The sequence below is a fragment of the Ctenopharyngodon idella genome, chromosome 5 (genome assembly GCF_019924925.1).
Source record: "Ctenopharyngodon idella isolate HZGC_01 chromosome 5, HZGC01, whole genome shotgun sequence".
In the NCBI taxonomy this organism is placed as follows: domain Eukaryota; kingdom Metazoa; phylum Chordata; class Actinopteri; order Cypriniformes; family Xenocyprididae; genus Ctenopharyngodon; species Ctenopharyngodon idella.
The window spans coordinates 14059808-14082336 of record NC_067224.1 but is presented as its reverse complement, the minus strand read 5'-3'; the positions used below and the strand labels follow the sequence as shown (position 1 = coordinate 14082336).

General features: G+C 37.5%; 2 protein-coding genes across 4 annotated transcripts; one reads left to right on the top strand and one right to left on the bottom strand.

The window, feature by feature from the left end:
* The first annotated feature begins 342 nt into the window (after nt 1-342).
* On the top strand, nt 343-4923 carry coq2 (coenzyme Q2 4-hydroxybenzoate polyprenyltransferase). 3 transcript variants are annotated; one of them, XM_051894370.1, is made up of 9 exons: nt 343-413; nt 519-576; nt 748-1174; nt 1306-1472; nt 1987-2108; nt 3365-3450; nt 3546-3679; nt 3766-3954; nt 4658-4923. In XM_051894370.1, exons 3-9 carry the CDS (start codon nt 871-873, stop codon nt 4817-4819), a joined length of 1164 nt encoding a protein of 387 aa, XP_051750330.1. In that variant the 5' UTR covers nt 343-413; nt 519-576; nt 748-870; the 3' UTR covers nt 4820-4923. The 3 variants fall into 3 exon arrangements, with proteins under 3 accessions (XP_051750330.1, XP_051750332.1, XP_051750331.1); XM_051894371.1 differs by having other exon boundaries at nt 363-413; nt 519-582; XM_051894372.1 differs by lacking the exon at nt 519-576 and having other exon boundaries at nt 355-413.
* On the bottom strand, nt 4887-22419 carry gldc (glycine dehydrogenase (decarboxylating)). Its single transcript, XM_051894368.1, has 25 exons — nt 22032-22419; nt 21762-21840; nt 18235-18370; nt 17731-17895; nt 17483-17560; nt 16746-16893; nt 15156-15352; nt 14971-15067; nt 13863-13968; nt 13635-13774; nt 13472-13552; nt 13268-13365; nt 13064-13148; nt 12916-12957; nt 12512-12654; nt 12141-12216; nt 10294-10419; nt 8155-8304; nt 7028-7140; nt 6791-6932; nt 6280-6391; nt 6094-6189; nt 5842-6014; nt 5531-5611; nt 4887-5436 (listed from the first exon to the last, which is right to left on the bottom strand). Exons 1-25 carry the CDS (start codon nt 22305-22307, stop codon nt 5299-5301), a joined length of 3078 nt encoding a protein of 1025 aa, XP_051750328.1. The 5' UTR covers nt 22308-22419; the 3' UTR covers nt 4887-5298.
* Between the last annotated feature and the right edge of the window lie 110 nt (nt 22420-22529).

The window sequence follows — 22529 nt, the reverse complement described above, 5'->3', positions numbered from 1 at the left end:
ATTTTCAGTGGCATGTTTGCCTGGTTAATTTATGACCATGGTATAGTAACAAATTAGTGTATTTATATAGCTTGTTATAGTGCTTATATAAGCAAAGACACAACCATAATTATTATGAACAGTCATTATACGTGTACTACATGACATTTTAATTTGAATGAAACGTATTGCTTTCAAGTAACTTTTTATTGAGTACGTCCATTTTTTTATAGCATCTGTTGACAGTGATATTTCTTTAAATGTCATCTTAAATTGTTGCTTGCAAATACTGAATAACATAAAAGACAAAAAGTACACTAAATAAAATCACCAAACAGGCGGAACCATACAGAAAACAAATGTTTCAGGAGGAACACGACATCGGCGCACACAAAGTAAAGGATTTCAAAATTGTTCAGCTGTCACAGAGTGCTGTAAGTTCAATATGTCAAATAGAAATTAATGATTTAAACGTTTTAATAGGAACACATCATTGACATTACTGATCTGTAATTTTCTTCCCGGACATGACATATTAGCGATGCTTGCTGCTGTTTGTAACACCTTTGGTTGATCAATCAGCGGGACATTTCAATGGTAATAGTAAGTGTGCAGTGTAACAGAAGATGTGCATTATTTAAAAATGTAAAATTATATTAAGTTGATTTACAAGAAAAAGCCTTATTCACTCAACTTGGCATTTTCATGACTCGTCAGTAATCTGTACTGAATACGGTGTATTGTGTTCTCTGCTGTTTGTATTGTCAGGTTTATTGTTCCTGAAGAGGTCCCTCATTTACACATGAATGCAAGTAGACAATGAAGTGCCTCGCTACTTTGCAGTCGTGACATCTCTTACTAAAAGTCGGTCATGACAGCTCAACAGACAAAATGATGTGCACCAGACTACTGACACTGCTTAAGCCACATGCAGTGAAGAGGAATCTACCACAGATCTGTGCTGCCCGTTTTTCAAGTCTCAGAAGACAGCATGAAAACATCATCACAGCCTTCTGTCAGCCTGGATCCTACTTTAACAAAAGCGATGATCACAAACAGAGAATATGGTCTCCTTCACTGGCAGGTCACAACTATGGCACAAGGTTTTTTAGCCTCACACCTGCTGGGATTGTCAACGCAGCCCCAGCGTCCGTTCAGCCGTACCTCAGATTAATGAGACTGGACAAACCCATAGGTGAGCTCATGTCAAATGCCTCCCAGCTGCATAGAAGACACAATGTGTAATGATCCAGGATGCTCAATGAAATCCAGGACGTTACAAGCTCTTTTGTGTTTTGTTAAAATATGAATTGTGTGTTCTTGTAGGAACGTGGCTGCTGTATCTGCCTTGTACGTGGAGTATTGGGCTGGCGGCAGACCCAGGATGCCTTCCTGATCTGCGCATGCTTGCGCTGTTTGGTGTCGGAGCTTTGCTTATGAGAGGAGCTGGATGCACTATCAATGACATGTGGGATAAAGACTTTGACAGGAAGGTATGAGTACATGATTTCAAAGTCGACATGAAGTTGCAATAGTCTTTTCTTCCTTATTGTGACATTTTTTTCCCTCATAATGTTCTCTTCTCAGTCCCAAAAAGTCATCTTTTGTTTTCGCTCATTATCTGAGAACATTAGATGTAGTGGATTTCCATTCCGCTGGTGGTGTAAATTTCAGCATTGCCATCTGCTGGTCAAGACTGAGGCTAACCTCTCCTTATCTTACCTGTGTCAGCATGCCAAAGCAATTGTGCCTTTGGTGTAACATTCTCCATAAACTGTGTCAGATAATGAGAATTAATCTGATTGGAAATCAAACTCCAATGGAAAACATACCAAACCTGTATGACTTTCTTCTGTAGTACATTAAAGAAGATATTTTGAAGAATGTTGGTTAATTGACTTTTCATTGCATGGACATAAAAACCATTGAGGCATCAAAATGTCAAATCTGGATTTGATCTTGGCAGCTGTTGGAATCTGATGTTGGGGTCTGTCAAATTTCTGGTAGGTGTCAAGGACAGCCACTCGGCCCATTGCATCAGGGGAGGTCACACGGTTTCAGGCTCTGGTTTTCCTCGGAGGCCAGCTGAGTTTAGCACTGGGAGTCCTGCTCTGCCTCAATTACTACAGGTAATTCATATTTTACAGATTTTTTTTTTTTTTTCACAATAGTTATTTATGTATTTTGCCAACAATTGGGACTGATAACTTGTAATACTATATCTTTATAGTCACCATGACAGTTCTTATTTTTATAGAACATTGCAATATTTATTAATAATGATATATCTGTGCACATTTGTTTTTTTAAATTAATGTGCCCTCATAATCTTTAATCAAAAACATTCACTTCCGTTCCCCCTCGCAATGATATCTCTTCTCCGATGATGTGTTTAATGGCGCGAGGGTGGGACAATAACCTGAGATCGTAGCAATAGTGCAACAGTACCCGCCCCCATTTTCAGTGGCGTTGGTTTTCGGAAGTAATTTTTTCCCATTCATTTCTCTCATGGGGATTTAAAAAAGTCTTTGTTAAAGCATTATAAGCCATGAACCAAGCCAACTAGCTACAAGGTGAGTCATAACATTACAAACTTTGATTTGAAGCAAAAAAGTATTTGAAAATCAGACAAAAATACAAAGATACATGACTGTGTACTTACAGCTTTTGTAAGGGAAAGAGCTACAATCCCATGAAGCATTGCGAACAGCATAATCGGGTTAAAAACAATGGAGAAATATAAAACTATGCATTTAAAATATTGATTATATAATATAAATGTATCAACAATATTTTTTATTGCAAAATATGCATATTTAAGTATTTTGGGAGGCCATTTACGTAATTTGCAGCGCTTCGTGGGCAGAGCTAAATGCTCTTGGCATGGTTTGCTTGTTTTGACTCTCTGATTGGTGGAAGTTTTGTACAGCACTATGGGTAATGTAGTTTTTTTATTTTATTTTATTTTTTACACCCCAAATTTCACTGTTAAACTTGGTTAAAACATTTTATTTAAAATCATTTTTTTAAAAAAAAAGTTGAAATAATGCAGGGTGATGACTTCAACAGAACCAAATACCACTGATTAACAACCTTGTAGCTTACAGTAGGTCTGTCTTTAAGTTATTGTTAAAACTCAATTTCCCAATTGAGAAAATGTTTGAAAAATTGAGTATTTACTTCTGGAACACGACTGTTGCACTCTATTAGCAAACAACAACGATCCAATCCATTCCCTATGGACAAAATCAAATTCTTACAATTTTTTCTTGTTGGAGAAGCACTTTCTTTCAGATACGTCACAATAGGAAGAAAAGATGATTATAATTTCCCTTTCATGTCAACTTTAATTTCTGATAAAATGTGACTTCCCATCTCTCTCTAGCATAGCTCTTGGAGCTGCTTCTTTGTCACTGGTGGTCACATACCCTCTCATGAAGAGAATCACATACTGGCCACAGTTTGTTTTAGGTGTGTAATCTTTCTCAACCCCTCCCTTCCATATTACTGCTAAATGTAAAAGTACTTAGACTGAACATTCTGTGCATGATTTGTCCCCCCTGTAGGTCTAACTTTTAACTGGGGTGCTCTTCTGGGTTGGTCTGCTGTGAAGGGATCATGTGACTGGTCTGTGTGTTTACCTCTCTATGTGTCTGGTGTCATGTGGACATTGATTTATGACACAATCTATGCCCATCAGGTACAGTATCCAATTAGTAATCACACCCTAACATAAATATGTGCGCAGTGTACATTTTTTCTGATTCACCTCCTCCTCATGAGTAGGACAAAGATGATGATTTAAAAGTGGGCGTAAAGTCTACAGCACTGAGATTCCAGGAGAACACCAAACTGTGGCTGAGTGGCTTTACAGGGGCGATGTTGTCAGGGCTGGTTCTAGCAGGAGTTAATGCTGACCAGACTTTGCCCTACTATTGTGCAGTGTCTGCAGTGGCTATTCATCTCGCACATCAGGTGAGTAAGACAAACTGTACTTGATAACAGTGGCCTGCCTGGGGTTCCAAAAAATTAAGCCTTTAGCCCTATTGTGGATGCCTGTAAAAATAGATTTGCATGGCACCTCAGTGATAAAATTCATGAATTCGGATGGCAGTTTGTTCATGGTGGAGGAGCAAGTTCTTTGATCATACCGACCCACAGGAATGTGCTGCTCACTTGGTCAGTCACATGATTGTCAGCTATAAACAAGAGGATATGCTTGGAATAATATTAATAAATAAAAATTTAATTTAATAATAGTAGAATAATATCCTATTTAAAATCCAATTTGATTATTTAAATAACCCATTATAAAATGGTTTCTGCTTTGATTTTATCTTGGAAAATGGTCAAAATGAAGGTTTAAATTGTTTTTTACCCGGCTATTTGTTCACTAGTAAAATTATTAGTTGCGCAAACCTTAATTTATATAAATGTATATAATAATAAAAATATATATAGCATCCCATAATGAGCCATTTCAAAAATTTACGTGATTTTTGTTCTTTTTCTTCATAACAGTATTCACTGTAGTGGAGCAGTAATGTAACGAAAAATATTTGGGATTTTAAAAAAAATCTAATTGATTGCATGATATGCTAGATTAATTTATCAAATTACCTGCATATCAATATTTGCTGATGAAATCTCTCAAATAAAAAGTTTGTGTGTTCTACAGATTTACGCTGTGGACATCGACAGACCTGAGGACTGCTGGAAAAAATTTGCTTCAAACCGAAACGTCGGACTGCTTTTATTCTTAGGAATAGTGACTGGAAATTTATGGAAAAAGAGAAATGCTGATCAGTATGAAACACAGCTTAACTCCATTTCAAATTAGAGCATCTGCTGGTTGTGTGACTTGTAATAATACCATTGATTTACGAGGCATATCATGTAAACCAGTGTTCCTTTTAAAATATTTATTAAATTGCTACAAACAGGCTCTATTTCTTAAATAATTAGAAAACTTACATTACATCTATAAAATTAATGTTAACATTGATAACAGTGCCAGTAAGTTATGCCTAGATACAGACCAAAAAAAACACCCAAATATTTTTATACAGTGAATAAAAATATAAAAACAACAACAACAAAAATGAACCCCTATACAGGTTGATTACAGTATCTGAATCAGATTTGGATTGTTTTAGTAGAGTAACAGGAGAAGAGGCCAGCTATTTATGCATTGTATGCAAAAGGAAATCTGAGGCACCGTGAACGTACCGAAGAAAAGAAATCACAGGGAAGAATGTATGATCATATTTGATGGGAATGGTTCATTTGGATGAAGAAGCGTGTCATTGCGTAATGAGGTCACGAGGAAGCTCTTTCTTCATATGGAGACTCGTAGGCATCCATTGGTGGACAGGTGCAGACAAGGTGTTGGTCACCGTAAATGTCATCGATTCTTGAGATTGTGGGCCAGAATTTGGTCTCAGGTCTCACAAAAGGCTGTAATAACAAGATATATTTTAAAACTGAATTAATAAGAATGCATTTGTTTTGAGCAAGGAGTCTGCATTTTACATTGATTTAAGTTACGCACCATGGGGAAAGCAGCATACTCTCTGGAATAAGGTCTGTCCCATGTGCTCGAGGTAATACTGGCCAATGAGTGAGGAGCCATCTTTGGAAGACACATGCAAGACAAAATTAAAGCTATATGGGGCAAGGCAATATGCAGGATTTAAAAACAGAAATTAGAAGGGCTTCTAGTAATTCTTCTGTACATAAATGTGTCTAATTTGAGTTGGCAAAAGGAATACAAATAGTTCTGCACTCCACAAACTCAAGTGCATTACTGTAAAGCTCCACAGACGCTGCTGACAAGGAATGTTCCATTAAGTTGACGTTCACCTTAAGAGGATTGACCCTTGAGTCCATCCGGCCCTCTTCTATGTCTGCGATTTCCTGTCGGATGGCCAGCAGCGAGTCACAGAAGCGGTCAAGCTCGGCCTTATCCTCGGACTCTGTGGGTTCGATCATTAGAGTTCCAGCCACAGGCCATGACATGGTCGGTGCATGAAAACCTGTCAGAAAAGGTTGCAGAAAATCAGTAAATTGTCATCCATGAAATTACCCGCTTTAAATGTCGTTTTTTCTTTTTACCATAATCTTGCAGTCTTTTTGCTACATCAACTGCCTCAATGTTTGCTGACTTTTTAAAAGGCCGCACGTCCAAAATAAATTCATGAGCGACAAATCCTGCAAAATAATCAGAAATGTTTGAGGTATTTCAGTTCATTTTTAGGATAAAAAAAAACAAAACAAAACATTACATTCAATAACGCAAACCTTTAGAGCCCTTGAAAAGAATTTTGTAGTGGTTTTCCAGTCTTTTAGCCATGTAATTGGCATTAAGGATGGCCACCTCTGTAGCGTGACCAAGACCCTTTGAACCCATCATCTGTTGAATGGAAAGAAAAAAAAAAATAGATTAATAAATTAGGGATGCATGATATATTGGTACCATATCAGCCAATATTATTATTATTAATTATTATTATTATTATTATTATTATTATTTTTTTTTTTTTTTTTTTTAATTTATTTGTATTAGCTTGATATTGTTTCCTCTATTTTTACATTTAAAAATGACTTTATTAACAATGTAATCTTTAACGTTGTGATGCCCAAATTTTAAATCCTACATGTGAATTACTTTATTAATTAGGCAAATAAATAGTATAGAAATGTACTGTCAGCCCTACTTAATTAAAATAATTAGTCTGTTACAGTCACTGTTAATATCAGTACATCCCTATTATTCAAAAGTTAATTCGGGAAATGCAGAGGGAGAGTTGACCTTAATGTAAGCCCATGAGATGGGCAGGATAGCGCTGGAGCCCCAGGGAGCAGCGCTGATGGTGCCCAAAGAACTTCCTGCATTAGTGAACTGAATGTTCACCACTGGATGACTGGGCAGGAAGGGGGCAAGATGCTGTTTCCTGTAGGCAAAATCAATTAGGTTAACTGGAGTCAACAGATCAATATTTCTGGTACAGATACCATAGAGAAGGTCTGTTCACATCAAAGCACTTACACTCCGATTGGTCCCATCCCAGGGCCGCCACCACCATGAGGAATGCAGAAGGTTTTGTGGAGATTCAAGTGAGAAACATCTGAACCATAGTCTCCTGGTCGACATAATCCAACCTGAATCAAAAAGAAACAAGAACATGAAAGATTCATTCAAAAAAAAAAAATAAATAAATAAATGCACATTTAATGTAAAACTTTACGCCTGTAAAATACCACCTGGTACTATACACCTGGTATTAAGATGCATTTTGGTCGACTGGATCACAAGTAGGACAATGCTAAATACAGGTGTAAATGGAGTCTAAAAAGTTTTGAGCTTGTCCATATTCGACCACTTCCAGAGGTAGTCGAAAACACATTCGACCGGATTGCTTTCATAGTGTAAACACTCATGCGGCTGAACGCGTTAAAACGACAAAAGACCACCTACTGACGTAATGCGTAAACATTATGGGAAATGCGATAGCCAGATGGGATTTTAATTTTGTTGGCTGAAGACCCAGATTTGGTTCGTAAACGAAAAACATACCAAGCACAATGTTCTCTCATCATTCCTGATTTCTAACATGTACTCAATGCGTTCAGCCGGTCTTGCTGCTGTTAGAGCAGAAACGAAAGCTGCTGCTTTCCGTATGTTTTTCCATCGTCTCCGGTTGTGTTCATATGTGAACTGCGTAAACTTTTGTCCATTAGATCGAAAGATCTGAAAAAGCCCATACATTCACAGACCCTCTCTTTGAAGAAGTCAGTACAGAAGTGGTTGAAAGTGGATGAAAGATGAATTAAAACACCAGGTGTAAACAGGAATGTCTCCCCATCATGCATCTTAATTCCAGGTGTGAACATGGCCTTAGCCATTATAACACTGTGAATACAGCTCTTTCTGTAACACAAGCTTCTAAAACTTGCACAGCATTTATTAATATTAATTCAGAAATATGGTGCCGTTTTCTAATAATGCATATACAACTGTTAATGTAAAAAATGAAGACGTTAACATTGACCAAGATTAATAATGAACAATGCTTTTACAGCATTTATTAGTTCATGTTAACATTTAATAACTATTGTTAATGATTACTACAGTGCTGTGAAGCACTACTGTTCTTTCCTTCTTATTTTTCTTACCTGTGCGTTCATGTTGGCACCATCCAGGTACACCTGTCCACCGTTCTGATGAATGAGCTCACACACTTCACGGACGTTCTCCTCAAACACACCATTGGTGGAGGGATAGGTGATCATTATGGCAGCCAAGTTGGCCTTATGTTTGTCCACCTGACAAAAACCAAGTAAAACGTGGTTAAAGTGCATCTTTAAAGGCACTGCCAAACTCTCTCCCTATCCCAGACACAACCAAGCCATTCTTAGGTTGATTCCCTCCAAAAAGTATACAGGTGCAACTCAATAAATTAGAATGTCGTGGAAAAGTTCATTTATTTCAGTAATTCAACTCAACATGTGGAACTTGTGTATTAAATAAATTCAATGCACACAGACTGAAGTAATTTAAGTCTTTGGTTCTTTTAATTGTGATGATTTTGGCTCACATTTAACAAAAACCCACCAATTCACCATCTCAAAAAAATTAGAATACTTCATAAGATCAATAAAAAAAAAACATTTTTAGTGAATTGTTGGCCTTCTGGAAAGTATGTTCATTTACTGTATATGTACTCAATACTTGGTAGGGGCTCCTTTTGCTTTAATTCAGCGTGGCATGGAGGCAATCAGCCTGTGGCACTGCTGAGGTGGTATGGAAGCCCAGGTTTCTTTGACAGTGGCCTTCAGCTCATCTGCATTGTTGGGTCTGGTGTCTCTCATCTTCCTCTTGACAATACCCCATAGATTCTCTATGGGGTTCAGGTCTAGTGAGTTTGCTGGCCAGTCAAGCACACCAAAACCATGATCATTTAACCAACTTTTGGTACCTTTGGCAGTGTGGGCAGGTGCCAAATCCTGCTGGAAAATGAAATCAGCATCTCCATAAAGCTTGTCAGCAGAAGGAAGCATGAAGTGCTCTAAAATTTCCTGGTAGATGGCTGCGTTGACTGTGGACTTCAGAAAACACAGTGGACCAACACCAGCAGATGACATGGCAGCCCAAATCATCACGGACTGTGGAAACTTCACACGACTTCAAGCAACTTGGGCTATGAGCTTCTCCACTCTTCCTCCAGACTCTAGGACCTTGGTTTCCAAATGAAATACAAAACTTGCTCTCATCTGAAAAGAGTACTTTGGACCACTGAGTGACAGTCCAGTTCTTTTTCTCCTTAGCCCAGGTAAGACGCTTCTGACGTTGTCTTTGGTTCAGAAGTAGCTTGGTACGTGGAACGTGACAGTTGTAGCCCATTTCCTGAAGACGTCTGTGTGCGGTGGCTCTTGATGCACTGACTCCAGCTTCAGTCCACTCCTTTTGAAGCTCTCCTAAGTTCTTAAATCAGCTTCGCCTGACAATCTTCTCAAGCCTGCGGTCATTCCTTTCACTTGTACACCTTTTCCTACCACACTTTTTCCTTCCAGTCAATTTTCCATGAATATGCTTTGGCACAGCACTCTGAACAGCCAGCTCTTTCAGCAATGACCCTCTGTGGCTTACCCTCATTGTAGAGGGTCTTGATGATTGTCTTCTGGACAACTTTCAAGTCAGTAGACTTCCCCATGACTGCTGTTGGGATTAGTGACCTAAACCCAGTATTTATACCCTGAGAATGGTAATTTAATAGAACTTGAAATTAAATATTCTAATAATTTGAGATACTGATTTTTTGATTTTGATGAGCAGCAAGCTGTAATCATCAAAATGAAAACAAAAAAGTCTGGAAATATTTTACTTTGTCCAATAAATCTAGAATATATTTAGTTTTACTTTTTGAATTAAATTACAGAAAAAAAAAAAAAAAACTTTTACATGATATTCTAATTTATTGAGATGCACCTGTATACACAGAGCTTTCAAAACATTGCTCTGTTTGAGCATCATGACACAGCAACAATGTGCGAGTTTAAAGTTGGGACTATTTGTTTGCTTAATCAATGGCAGACAAGCGGTGCTTTCAGGAAACCGATTCAAATCTCGTCATCTCGCAATTTTGTTTGGTGCTGCTAGTGGGTCAGAAATTACACAACTTTACACCTTTAACACTTATGTGATATTATGTTATCATAGACAAGTGTATCAGTGCAAATAGCTCTCTAACAGAAGATAAAGGCTTCCTGTTGACAAGTGATGTAAAACGAAACACTTTAAATCATTGTACATACCATGGCTTTAAGGTGAGACACATCAATGTTGCCATCTTTATCCACTTCCACCACCTGAACCTTCATGCCCGCCATCTGTGCGCTGGCAGGGTTTGTTCCATGAGCTGATTTGGGAATCAGACAGACCTGAACAAATCCATAACATATTTAATATGCTAGATTAAATGGACAAAACAAATAAGCAAGCAAACAAAAATCTTTTATTTTTCTAACCAAAGAAACTTGGTTGTTTAAAGACACACAGAACCTATTTTTGCACTTTTATTTATACACTTTCTTGCAACATCAAGAAAGATGTCAAGATTTAAAAAGTTTTATTTGAGCTTATACATATTATGCAAATTACTTTCGTCAAAAATTTCGGTGTGTTGCTTGCATGAAGCCATATGGAATATTCATGGAGCCAGGTAGGCAAGGTCTACTTTCGTTATGTATCTTTTTATGTTCCACAGACATTTAGATTGACATGAGGGTGAGTAAAATAAAAGAATTCTAATGTGGGTGTATTAAATTTTAATCAAGCGCCATCCACTTAACCATTAAATGTCAACATGCCATGACAGACTGTATGGCAGACTTTCTGAACTAAGGACACAGTGGCCCAAACATTTAACATTATGCAATTTGCAGCAGGTCACCATAGACAAACTCATTGTCCAAGGACTGCAAGTCTTAAAAATCACCAAATATGGAATCTTGCACTGAAGTAGAATCCTGTAACGGGTGGTTGTTTTCTATAGCTATTTACTCAACCATGGCAGTTTGAACCTTGGCTTATTTAAGAGCTGCATCCACTATCTAAGATCTGCTTATTAGGGAGATGATAAAAAACAAAGGCCAGATTACAAAACACTGCAATGACTTGACTAAACGTTCTTATCACGGATCTTCTTTCCAGTCCCAACTAGCAATTTGCCACTTTTTCAGCAATTTTTCCTCTCAGGTTCAAAAAACCTTTGAAGATTTTCCACTTTACACTGTGGAGAATTTAACAGTAAAATCACATTTTTTTTTTTTTTTGCATCACTCATGAATCGTTCGCTTTCAAAAATCTATTTTTGTCAGGAGTGAGATCACTGATAGATAACATATTTGAGCACTTTAACATTTTTGGGAGTCTTTTAAAATAATAAAATTAAACAAACGTTTCTTCTGTGTGTGTATACACATACACACAAAATCTCCCAAAACCTCCTTTTGTGGACATCATTTGTAAAAGCAGTATAAAATTATTTTTTTTTTTAAATTGTACAAATGCAAGTTTTCTGTTAGGGTTAGATTATAGTATTTATAACTATACAATGTCCCAATTTAGGTACCCAAATAAACGCACAAGTAATGTCCCCAGTCAAAGATACAGAAATCTTTGACTTAAAACCACTTATAAATCATACAAAGTGACACTTTTTTTTTTTTTTTTTTTTTTTTTTTTATGTAAAACTTTCTGCATTTTTCTGTGATGGGTAAAGGGTTAAGGGATAGCATATACAGTTTGTACAGTATAAAAATCATTATGTCTATGAAAAGTCCCTATAAAACAAAAAACCCCAACGTGTGTACAAAAAAAAAATAAAAAATAAAAAATTGTTTAAGAGATTATATAATATTTTGAATGAATTAACTTACTTTGAACTTTTTTTTAATTAATTTTTTTATGGAGAATGTTTGAAGCATGTTATCAGATTGAAATTTTGCTTATAATTAGTTCTCAAAAGATTAGTAAAATTCATGAAGGGTCAACCTGATACCTCAAATGTCAAGTATGTTTTTAAGTATGTTTGCTCTGAGGTCGAGCATGACAATTAAAGTTAAATGATAGGGGCATTTCACTGCAGGATGATACTCACTGTTCTATGAGATTCTCCTTTGGAATTCAGATAGGCTTTGATTGCAGCCAAGCCCGCGTATTCCCCCTGCGCGCCGCTACAGAACAAAAAAAAAAAAAAATCAATAGCATCATGTAACCGTTCTGCCTCAGCATAACAGAGTTCAAAGATTGCTCTTGGCCAAGAGTACAGTATACTAATGATCCTGTTAAAGTGTCAACCAAGCAGAACGTATAGATGGGTACACACCCCCATACTTATCAGCCCAAGAAACCTGAATGAAACAGAGTCATGTTGACACTAGATTTGTCAACTACAAGACCACTGTTGTTTACGATTAGAATGAATCATCTGCTTGATATTGTAGCAGCAATTTCAGGTAAGACACTTGCCTGTTTGGTTGAAAGGAGATCTTATCATATCCTGTAATCTCACAAAGGTCTCTCTCTAGCTGCCTGAAGAGCTGCTGATAACCTTCAGCCTGCTCCAATGGCACGAAGGGGTGGATGTTTGCAAATTCTCTCCAGGTGATTGGCTGTTGTGAAAAGATTACAGTGAAACAATGAAAAGATCAGGGCTGCATTTCTAAAAAGCATCGAAATCCTAAGTAGATTGAAACCATTGGAACAAATGGTCTGTACGATCAACTTAGCTCACAATGCTTTTGGGAAATGCAGCCCTGATTGGTTAAAGTGAGGCGATGTCAGAGAAAAGAACAAGAAAAAAAAAAAAAAAAAAAAAGGGCAAGAGAGCAAATTCATTCTAATTCTAAAACAGCAGAGCAATACTGACTCACCATGAGCTCCGAGGAACTGTTCAGCTTCATTGTGCATGAGCCCTGGATTCAAAAGCAGAGTTTGTGTTACTGTGATGTTTTTATGAAAAATCATCACATGGGGTAAACCCCAAAGTAAACTCTGTGATACTCTGATTTTTTTACTTACCAATGGAATCATACTATGTACGAGAGAAATATCCTTATTTTCCAGGCGCTTCATGTAACGTACAATATTGGTCTCTGAGTGATAACTGAAATTGAAAACAGTACAAGTAATTATTATACAGAAAAAAAAGCATATCCACACAGTTGTAGCAAGTTTCATTCACTAACAGATTTGTTAAAAACAATAGCTAGCATTGAAACAAACCTGTTAAACACTGGATGGGTGAGAAACTTGCTGGTTCTCTTGAAAGGGCTTGCCAGCAATCCTTTTGTTCGCTCACTCATTTTCTCAGCAATAAGTTCCTGATAAAGGTCAAAAAGATGATATCTCATAAGAGAACGAAGACTTTTCGACTTTCAGAGATTTTTAGCAACATTTAAAATCTTTCTGAATCAGGCAAGAACTTACAGCTGATGATTCACACCCGAAGATCCAGAGCAGATCGTCCAAGTCTCTCTCAGTGACAGTTTCATCCAGAGACACTCCGAGCTAAAACCACATCAATAAATTGAAAACATTAACAAATGAATAATAAAATAAAATATAATAAAATAAAATGCATCTAACTCACCACTCCATCACCGTACAACCGTAGGTTGATTTCCCGCTGTGTAGCTTTTTCTAAGATGTCCTTGCCAGCCACACCGCAGTTGATCTTCAGTGTGTCAAAAAAGTTCTCATGTTGGAGTTTGTGCCCAGCTCTTTTCAGCCCTATTATAACAATAAGAAGCAATCAGTATCATAAAAATCCCTATAAAATTCTTATAAAAAGAATAAACAAGAGAGTCAAACGACTTGCCCTCAGCGAGAATCAACGTTGCATTGTGGGTTCTCTCTGCAATGTGCCTCAATCCTTGAGGACCATGATACAACGCATACATGGCAGCCATGTTTGCAAGAAGAGCCTGAGTTTAAAGACATTAAAATTTAGTGCAGATGCACAACTTCACAAATTATACACACACATTCTTATACAGCTGTCTTTGTGAGGACCCTTACCTTACCCTAACCCTACCCATCACAACTAGGTGCCCAACTCAAACCCTAACCCTAAACCTACCCTTAAAGGGTTAGTTCCCCCAAAAATGAAAATTGTCTCAATTATTCACCCTCATGTCGTTCCAAAACCCTAAGTCTTTCGTTTATCTTTGGAACGCAAATGAAGATCTTTTGGATGAAATCTGACAGCTTTCTCTCCCTCCATATTAGACAGCTACCCAATAGAAACTTTGAGGCTTCAAAAACAAAGAGAACAGAAAACTTATCCATACGAATTGAGTGGATTAGTCCAAATTTTCTGAAGAGACTCAATTGCTTTTTATGATGAACAGATTTAATTTAGTCTTTTACTCACATATAAACATTGATCAGTGAACATAAACAGAAGCTCAACCGAACCTCAATGACGCACAAGAGCAAACCTCTTGTGGAAGCTCAAACATGCCGCATAACACACAAGAATGAACCTCACTGGTTATGCTGTGCGTTTAACCTTATCCCTAAAACCAAGTGTTGGTTCTCAAACAGGCCTCAAACAGGCCTTTAAAGGGGTCTCAGAAAGTAAGGACAGGCCAAAATGTCCTCACTCCGATGGTCTAAAACTCAAATCGGTCCTCACAAAGATAGTTATACAAGTACACACACACACACACACACACACACACACACACACGTATATATTGTATTTTCAGATTAGTTAAGCCAGGGGTGTCCGATCCTGCTCCTGGTGGGCCACTGTCCAGCAGAGTTTAGCTCCAACTCCAACTAAACACACTTGAACCAGCTAATCAAGGTCTAATTAGGCATACTAGAAACCAGTCAGGTGTTGAGGCAAGTTCACCCAAACTTCCAGGTTGAGGCAAGCTGGAGCCAGGACTGAGTTTGGACACCCTTGAGTTAAGCTATACCTGAGCAGTGCAGATGTTGCTGGTGGCTTTGTCTCTGCGGATGTGCTGCTCTCTGGTCTGGAGAGCCAGACGATAAACCTCTTTACCAGCTGCATCTCTGTAACAGTAAACATTTGACAGTTTATACCAACATTGATGAGGCAAACTACATTAAAGCCTTGAGACTATAAAAAGGACAGACTCACCTGGTCACCCCAACCATCCTTCCTGGCATCATCCTGACCAGATTTTCTTTTACTGCAAAGAACGCAGCATGAGGCCCACCATAGCAGAGAGGAACTCCAAAGCGCTGAGAGTTGCCCAAAGCGATGTCAACTCCAAACTCACCAGGAGGACGCAACACGCAGAGAGCTAGCAAGTCTGTGGCACAGCAAGCTAGTGCCTTTGGGGGGAAAAAAAAAAAACAACAACAATGGAACAGGATCACAATCTGGTGCTTTAATCATGTATGAACCATGCTGGGTAGATTACTTACAAAATGTAATCCGTTACTAATTTCAAATTACTTGACAAAAATTGTAGTTAGTAATGTAATCCATTACATTACACATTATAGGTAATATAATCTGACTACTTTTTTTGATTAATTTTAGATTACTTTTGACCTAACTCGTTTATCACATTGAATAGGATTATCTTGTACCATATCGATATAAAAATACAAAGAAAAAGTAAATATATTCCAATCTTTGTTATCAACAACATGAAGTGCATTAAATATTACATTACGACAGGATTTCCCAAACTTGGGTGCGTAAGAGAACTGCAGGGGTTTTGTGAGTTTAATGAAAAGCTATTAATTAAATAAACCATAAAAATTTTTAATTAAAATCATTTTAAAATAATAAAAAATATATTAATGTTTTAAAGAAAAAAAGCATCCCAAATACAGGTTTAAATGACTTACTGAGTGATAATTCAAATAATAATAATGAATGTGTTTGTCAGGAGTTGATTTGATATGCATTTGCTAAAATACTCCTCAAAAGTGAAATGATTTCTTTAAATCCAGGCATCAAATGTTTTGTGGCCTCTCAATTTTCCTTATTACTGCAACCTGACTAGTGGCTGGTTTGTGTGTGCAATTTCACAAAACTAGAAGACTTTGTGAATGTATATAAACAATATGCTTTTTTTAGAAAGGAAAATGTAAAACATGAAAAAGAATCAAGGAGAATCAATCAATTATAAATGATATAGTACCATTGTGTGAATGATATGTAATCAATAAAAAAGTAACTAGTCTGATTACGAGTACTTTGAAATGTAATATAATCTAATTACAAGCACTTAATTTTTGGAATCTGATTACGTGATCCAGATAATATGTAATCAGTAACTACCCAGCACTGCTGTATTAATCATATGATATAATGCATCTGTATACAAAAAAATAGATTCTGTAGTGGGAACAGAGGACCACTTAAAAGGATAAGTCACCACCATGTCATTCCAAACATGAATGACTTTCTTTTTTTACATAGAACACAGATGGAGATATTTTGAGAAAACATTCAAATCTCACTATAACATATTCAAACTTGCCATGAAGACGGGGTCACACTAGGCCAGACATCAGTAATTGACAGCTTACTTATTTAGTAGTAAGAAAAGAACAGTGTGTTCTTCAAATTCTTTTCCTTTAGTTTTCCACAGGAGAAAGTACTCAAACAGGTTTGGAATGGTGAGTAAATGATTCTGACGTTAATGATTCATGTAAAACCTAAAATGCAAATGTGAATTTTATAAATGACAGAGAGGTGAGAGGTACATACACCACCCTTGTGGGCCTGATCAACAAGTGCAGTAAAATCTTCCACCCTGCCCTCAGTGTCTGGATACTGGAAAAGCACACCGCTAACATCCTTCCCACTGAAGTCCATCTCATGAGGAAGCTTGAGAACGGTCTTCACACCAATGTAACTAAAGGATACAAACATTTAATTAGTCGAGATAGATCGATGGAGAGACTGATGAGAGATAGATAGAGAGACATAAAGAAAGAGATAGAGAGACTAGTGTCAAAGGAATAGTGAGCACAGACTAGCTATTGAGACAGACAGACACAGGAAGCTGAAGCTGGTTACCCAGAGAGCAAAGGGTGTGTGCTCACTGTAGGACAGAAGAGATGATTCAGATCAATAAGAGAGCTCTACATAAATTCAAAGTCAAAATGAATTTTACAGCCATGACTGAAGTAGAACAATTAAAGAGGGACAGAAAGCAGCACTGGCTGCGAGATATGTGTGGATGTGCCACAGCCTGAGAGACGGCAGAGACTGTGGTGTCAAATGTTCACACACGTTCTAATTTGTTACACTTATTTAAGTGTAAGTTATGTTATAATATTATTTTCTTCTATTATTTTTATTTTATGTACTTATATTTCAAGCTTTGGCAATATTGTATTATTTACAGTCATGCCAATAAAGCAATTTTGAATTGAATAGAGAGAGACAGAGATAAGTAGACAGATAGAGGTTTTATTCTATAAATTGGTGAACTTCCTTACTTGGCTCTGGTTTGCACAACTGCAATAGTCTGTGGATGGCAGCGTGGGTCAATGTAGAATGTTCTTCTTTTGTTTTGCCTTTGAAAAGGAAAAGGTGAGTGTTAATTATCACTCCCAGCCCCGGGGATTTACCATCCTGCACGCCAAAGAACTGAATGTGCTCGTTCAAGTGTTGGCTAATAGGCAAAACTCCTTGATAAAACAACATCATGTTCTTCACAGATGTTTTCAGCAGTTAGTGCACTAACCTGTTGCAGAGCTGCATGGCCTCTGCAGCGGCAGTACCTTCATCCAGCAATGATGCATTGGCTACTGCCATCCCCGTGATGTCACAGACCATGGTCTGATAATTGAGCAAGCTCTCCAGACGCCCCTGAGAGACCTCAGGCTGGTACGGTGTGTACTGAGTAACCCTATAGAAAACACAAAACTCACTATAGCGCTAACCAAAGACCTTCAGCTTGAGTCACAAGATTTATCTGATGCTACTCATTTATGTAATAAAAATCATCAAATTGCAATTTGCTTTTTGCCTAGAACTGTATGGACCATGAGAAACTAATGAACAAAGTGTTCTAGCTCGTGGCTGTAAATTTTAAGTCCAATTAGTGAAACAAAGGGTTGATGTGTGTCAAAATAGATTCCTTAGTCCACTTTTTGGCTTTGCTCCACCAGAAGGTGAAAAATGCTTCAAAAAGAAAGGGAGAGAGAGAGAGAGGAAAAAAAAAAAAAAAAAAAAAAGACATACATACCATCCCGAATTCTCAAGCAGGTTTCTTTGTATGACCTGTGGGACGGAGCAGTTATAATAGCCCATTCCAATATAGGACCTCCACAACTTGTTCTTCGATGCAATCTTTTGGAGTGAGTCAAGAATTTCATTCTCACCTGTGGTGATTAAGTATAAAGATAAGAACGATTTGGATATCTGAGGTTACTGATCAAAACAAACTATGTGTAAAACTCCCTAGATTAATTTAACAGTGCTCGCATACTTTGAGCATGTAGCAGTTGCTTTTATCATGAGTAGTCAATATAGTCATGAAAGAATTGGATTGATTTGAAAAAAAAAAAAAAAAAAAAGATGATCATGGCCTGGTTTCACAGACAGGGCTTAGATTAAGCCAGGATTAGGCCTTAGTTCAATTACTACATTTAAGTAGCTTTTACAAACATGCCTTAGAAAAAAAACATTACTGGTGTGCATCTTCAAAACAAATGGCACTGACATATCTTAAAGGCTTAGTTCACCCAAAAAATGAAAATCGTCATTAATTACTTGTCGTTCCAAACCCGTAAAGATCTTTGGAACACAGATTTTTTTGATGAAATCCAATAAAGGTGATGATACACGGGGCAACTTTTTGAGAAATGTTGCTGAGCAACGTTGCTTGGGCACTTTCCCATTGAGAATGAGCAACAAATTTCTATCTGGATGCTTTAGATCGGTCGTGGGCAATTTTTTGAGATCCTCCAGTCAGAATGCTAGCAGCCGATTACATGACCGGCTTGGAGATTTCAGAAAAAAAAAAAAAAAAAAAAAAAAATCAAACAAGATGGCGGTCTCTCAGCGGCAGTGGAGCGAAGAAAAGGAGCGTCAACTTATATCTTTTTACGCTGGTAAGTTGTCATGTGTCAACCCAAAACAGGGAATTTACCTAATTTAATGCTTAAAATACCAACAGGTGTCCAATGTAATGTGCTTAGGCTATAATTTAGCCATTGAATGTTTTCAGTTAAATACTAAAAAGATGCAGTCTGTGTAACATCTGTAGTGGCGTAAGCTGTAGGGCGTGTGGCACATGAAAATGTCTTTTGACGCAATCGACGCGGGTTCGAATCCGCCTTTTGCCAAACTCGTTCTTCTCCCTTTTCCTATCACAAATCATATCAGAAAGAAAATATTTAAAAAGTTTAAATAAAGTGCCTAACAACTGATTATAATAAAGTATTTATTGGGTTGGCAATAGATTTGCTCCTCTCTGATTGGTTACGGTCAACTGTCTGTTGCCCTAATTAGTTGCCCTGTGTCTCACCAGGTTGCCCATTGACGGCAACATTGCTCAAAATGTTGCCCCATGTATCATCACCTTAGAGGTTTCTGAACCACACATAGGCAGCAACGTCATTGCACCTTTCACAGCCCAGAAAGGTAGTAAAGACATTGTTATTGAATAAAGAAATTGTTGAATAAAGTCATTAATTTTGTTTTTAGTATTCTTGTCGCTTTGTGACATTAAGGTTAAACCACTGTAGTCACGTTGACTATTTTAACAATGTCTGTACTAACTTTCAGAAACCTCTCAGATTTCATCAAAAATATCTTTTATTGTGTTCCAAAGATGAACGAAGGTCTTACGGGGTATGGAACGACATGAGGGTGAGTAATTAATGACAGAAATTTCATTATTTGGGTGAACTAACCCTTTAAGATATGTAAGTGCAAGTTTCTTTCAGTTAAGACAGCTCAAACATGCATTTTAGTCTGGGACTAGGCTTAAGCCTTGTCTGTGAAACCAGGGGTAGGTCTTTCAGATTTAAGCTCCTTCCATAAACAAAAACACCCTTATGGTTTGTGTTGCATCAAATTGAAATCAGCTTCAATTTTACAAGTGACTGTGCCTCAATATTTTTAGGAAGCTTCTCACATGACTCATATTATAAGTACTAAACAACTGCCTTCACACATAGTGGCAAATACACCTGGTATGTACATGGTATGACCTACATTGTCCTGATAAATAATACAAGAGCACACAATCTCACTGATTAATAAATGCACTAAGCGTTTTTGCAATTTAAAATTTGGTAGTAAAAAGGTAGATAAAGGGCACATATGGGACATTTCCTGGTGGCTAGGTAGCTAAGTTTAATAGTTGTAGTTCGAGGGCACTGGAGCCGGTTCATACAGAGACTTGCAAATTCCCGAGGCATTGTGTTGCAGCTTAGCAACGCAGCAACTGAGCAGGGCAAAGATAATGCTGTAGTAAAAACAGCTAGAGAGAAATACACATTACTGACCCACCCCCCAACACTAACATGTCTGCGGGATGTTCATTTTGTTTTACACAATGAATATTTGTGTGACAATGAAGCAGGCAGCTGTTTTATAGTGTTTGTCAGTGTAAAAATTTGCTTTAAAACGATAAATAAACAAAATATTAATAAAAACTACAAATGGGAAAGTTTAGAGAGCCAAAGCAGTCCATTCTTGTTGAGCAGTGAATTTGCAGGATTTGCAGACCAAGCTCTGTGCAGCTGAACCAGCAGAATCCAGTATAGCCCCCCCATCAGCTTCAGCATGGCTTGCTTCATTAAAGACACACACAAGCAGAGGAGAAAACTGACTCCTGCCATATGTCAAACCTCATAGTAACTATAATAAATTATGTATACTTTTTAAAACCCTCATTTTGTCATTCATAATGATTTGAGTAGGGGGGGAACAGTCTAGTGAGTGGTGTTATGTTGGCATAAGCATACTGCTTTTCAAATAGAGAATTTTTTATATCTGCATAAATGTCTTAACATAAAAATAAATTGTGATTTTACATTTTAATATTAGTATTGTCGACAGAAATTAAAACGTGTTATTTACACTCCGGGTGTACTATATTGTTTTTATGTGTAAATCGTCGCTTTTTATAGTATATGTATTTGAAATAATTATCAGACTATATGATTGCCAATACATCTCAAAGTTCTGCCTGCTAGTCGTCGTTATTGCCATTAAATTGTCAATTGTTACACAAAGTTATATGTTGAGCGGTGCACGCGTGATGTAATGCTACTGCTAACCAGATCAAACTGGCCGTGTGACGCTGAACTTTACACTCTAATTGTCATCCTATTGGCATCGGCTGAGGGCGTCAGGAGATTGGTGCTGCTCGCCGGGCTCCGCAAAAACAACTCCAAATATGTTCAAAGGAAGACTTAACGGTGAAAAACACTCCAGTAAGGTCTATTGGCACACAAAGAGCGTGTAACCTACATTCCTCGCTCAGATAGACTCCTTTGTTAGAGTCTGGTCCGTTAGAAAACCCTAATTCGAAATATTTCGAAATAAAAATATATATTTGATAGAAAGGCTTAAAGAAATTAATAATTCCGCTGCCCTAAAATCTGACGCCACACATAGTTTTTAAATATCGCTTAAATGAAATGTAACCTCGCGGTTTTCCTCACAGACAGTCAATGCAAATATATGATGAATTCACAACAACAAACGACACGTGTTTCCTCTGTCTGCAGCTGCTGAGAGGAGTAAAGAGCAACTTACACACAGGATCGTCCATTTTCAAACTTCTTCCCAGGCGGATGGATGCGGGAATTGTGTTTTCTATAAGCTGAGTGACTGACTGAAATCAAAATCAAAATGTAAACTATTGATTTGTTTAGAATTTTTATTTATCAACAAAAACCGCCAAAATTGTTGCACATTAGAAAGTTTAAGATGCGAGTAAAATGCTCACATAAAGCGCTTAAATAGGCTAGCAATCAAGTATATTAGTTAAAATATGCTGTTTAAGTTTTTATAAATTAGTCTTACCTCAAGTCCAAGAGTATTGAGCATCTCTCTTTTCTCTTTGTCACCCGGTCCAATGTGTCTTTCAGAGAAATCATCGTGTCTCGGCAGAATTCTTTCAATCTTTCTGGACCACAAAACTTGTGAGGTGCCCATACAGCGCACATTTGCAGACACATCTGCGGTTAAACCTTGAAGTTTCTTAAAAACATCCCCTTTGCTGCTGATATTCCTATACGGCACGCGAGCGTTCATCGACCTGCTGATGACAACACGCCAGGATTTAGCGCAGCTCTGCATGTTCTTCGCTTGAGATTGACGAAAATTATACACGATAATCTTTCAGCCAGCCTCCACGCCGTGTAACCCACTAAATGTCTGTGAAATTCCTTAAAAGTGTCTATTTTATACGCCTCCTCGTTGCACAAGGAGCAGCCAATCGATAAGGGAACTCTCTCTGACGCAGGGACAAGCCCCGCTCGTTCAGGTTCCGCCGTAACTTTCGAATTTGCAGTGGCGGTT